This window comes from Haplochromis burtoni, unplaced genomic scaffold (assembly GCF_018398535.1).
Source record: "Haplochromis burtoni strain Fernald_Lab_line unplaced genomic scaffold, NCSU_Asbu1 Contig_3928, whole genome shotgun sequence".
Classification (NCBI taxonomy): Eukaryota; Metazoa; Chordata; class Actinopteri; order Cichliformes; family Cichlidae; genus Haplochromis; species Haplochromis burtoni.
Window position 1 is genome coordinate 1 of NW_024586289.1, and position 1,250 is coordinate 1,250.

At 40.3% G+C, this 1,250-nt stretch overlaps 1 protein-coding gene across 3 annotated transcripts in view; it reads left to right on the forward strand.

The window, feature by feature from the left end:
• Nucleotides 1-350: 350 nt before the first annotated feature.
• Nucleotides 351-1,250, forward strand: part of LOC121813956 (deoxynucleoside triphosphate triphosphohydrolase SAMHD1-like) — a 4,724-nt gene continuing 3,824 nt past the window's right edge. For 2 of the 3 annotated variants that reach the window (XM_042217939.1, XM_042217940.1), the window contains exons 1-2: nucleotides 352-866; nucleotides 951-1,048. In XM_042217939.1, the coding sequence (XP_042073873.1) occupies nucleotides 678-866; nucleotides 951-1,048 (287 nt within the window). In that variant the 5' untranslated portion in view covers nucleotides 352-677. Of the gene's footprint in view, nucleotides 867-950; nucleotides 1,049-1,250 lie in introns of all 3 variants that reach the window. The other variant, XM_042217938.1, reaches the window with a different exon arrangement.

Genomic DNA, 1,250 nt, shown 5'->3' on the forward strand with positions numbered 1-1,250 from the left:
ACCCAATTTACATATGAATGACTAGACAATTTAGCCTAGCTAAAAGCCATTTGGCTGCTCTCCGGGTTTTAAAGGTAGAAAAAGCCAAATGGCAGTCCGTGGTGATGTAAGTGCTAGTCAAGTCTGCGTCTGTGCTACTTCCTGTTTTACTTTGAAGGTCTGTGTCTCATGTCAGTGTATCCTACTTTGCTTCCTTGTCTCGTCAGTTCTGATTTCTCCCAGCTGTGCCCTCTTTCTGTTTCTCATCCCCCTCGGTACTTCCCAGTGTATTTAAACCCTGTGTTTCTCTGAGTCAGTGTTGCGTCGTCCCTCATGCTGTGTGGAGCTCCCTGTGTCTTAGTTTGTTATTTCCCAGTTTAGTTTGCATTGTATACTCGTTTTCCCGTGCCAGCAATTAAAGCTGTGGTTTTAAGTTCATCCTTTGTGTCTGAGTCCTGCATTTTGGGTCCAACTCCTGCCTGCCACAGAGCGCTTCATGACACTACTGCTTTTTAACTCTTTCTTACCTTTCATGTTGTATTACTTTTAATTCAGTTGTTATACATTGTATATTGTTGTAACCTGGCTTTGTAAAGCATATTGTGACTGTTATTTTTGAAATATGCATTAAAATAATTTTAATCTGCTTGGGGTTTTTTGTTTGTTTGTTTTTTCACTTTCAACCTGTCACTACTAAAATGCATGTCTGCGTATTCTTGCAGCATGAGGAAGCCTCCATAAAGATGTTTGATTACTTACTGGAGGAAAATGGCCTGAAGCCAGTGATGGAGCAGTATGGGCTGGAAATAAAAGACAAAAAGGAAAACGACCTGGTGTTCATTAAAGGAATGATTGATGACACTCAGAAAAAAACAGCTCAGCACAAGGTACTAGTCAGTTATGTGAATTCAGTATCATCTTTGCTGAAGAAGTCAGTATCTAATGTTTCTCTAATGGCTTTATCTCCACAGCAGTATCCAGGTCGAGAGAAGGAAAAATCCTTTCTCTATGAAATTGTGTCAAACAAGGAAACCGGCATTGATGTTGACAAGTTTGACTACTTTGCCAGGTGAAGCTTGCTTTAAAAAGAAATATTCAGTTCGGTGCAATGTCCAAAACTATGTGCACTTTGTTCTGCATTCACTTTTTACTATGTGCCACACACTCAAGGGTGCATTGAAGAGTTTATCATAATTGTTTTCTGTGTGTGTGTGTGTGTGTGTGTGTGTGTGTGTGTGTGTGTGTGTGTGTGTGTGTGTGTGTGTGTGTGT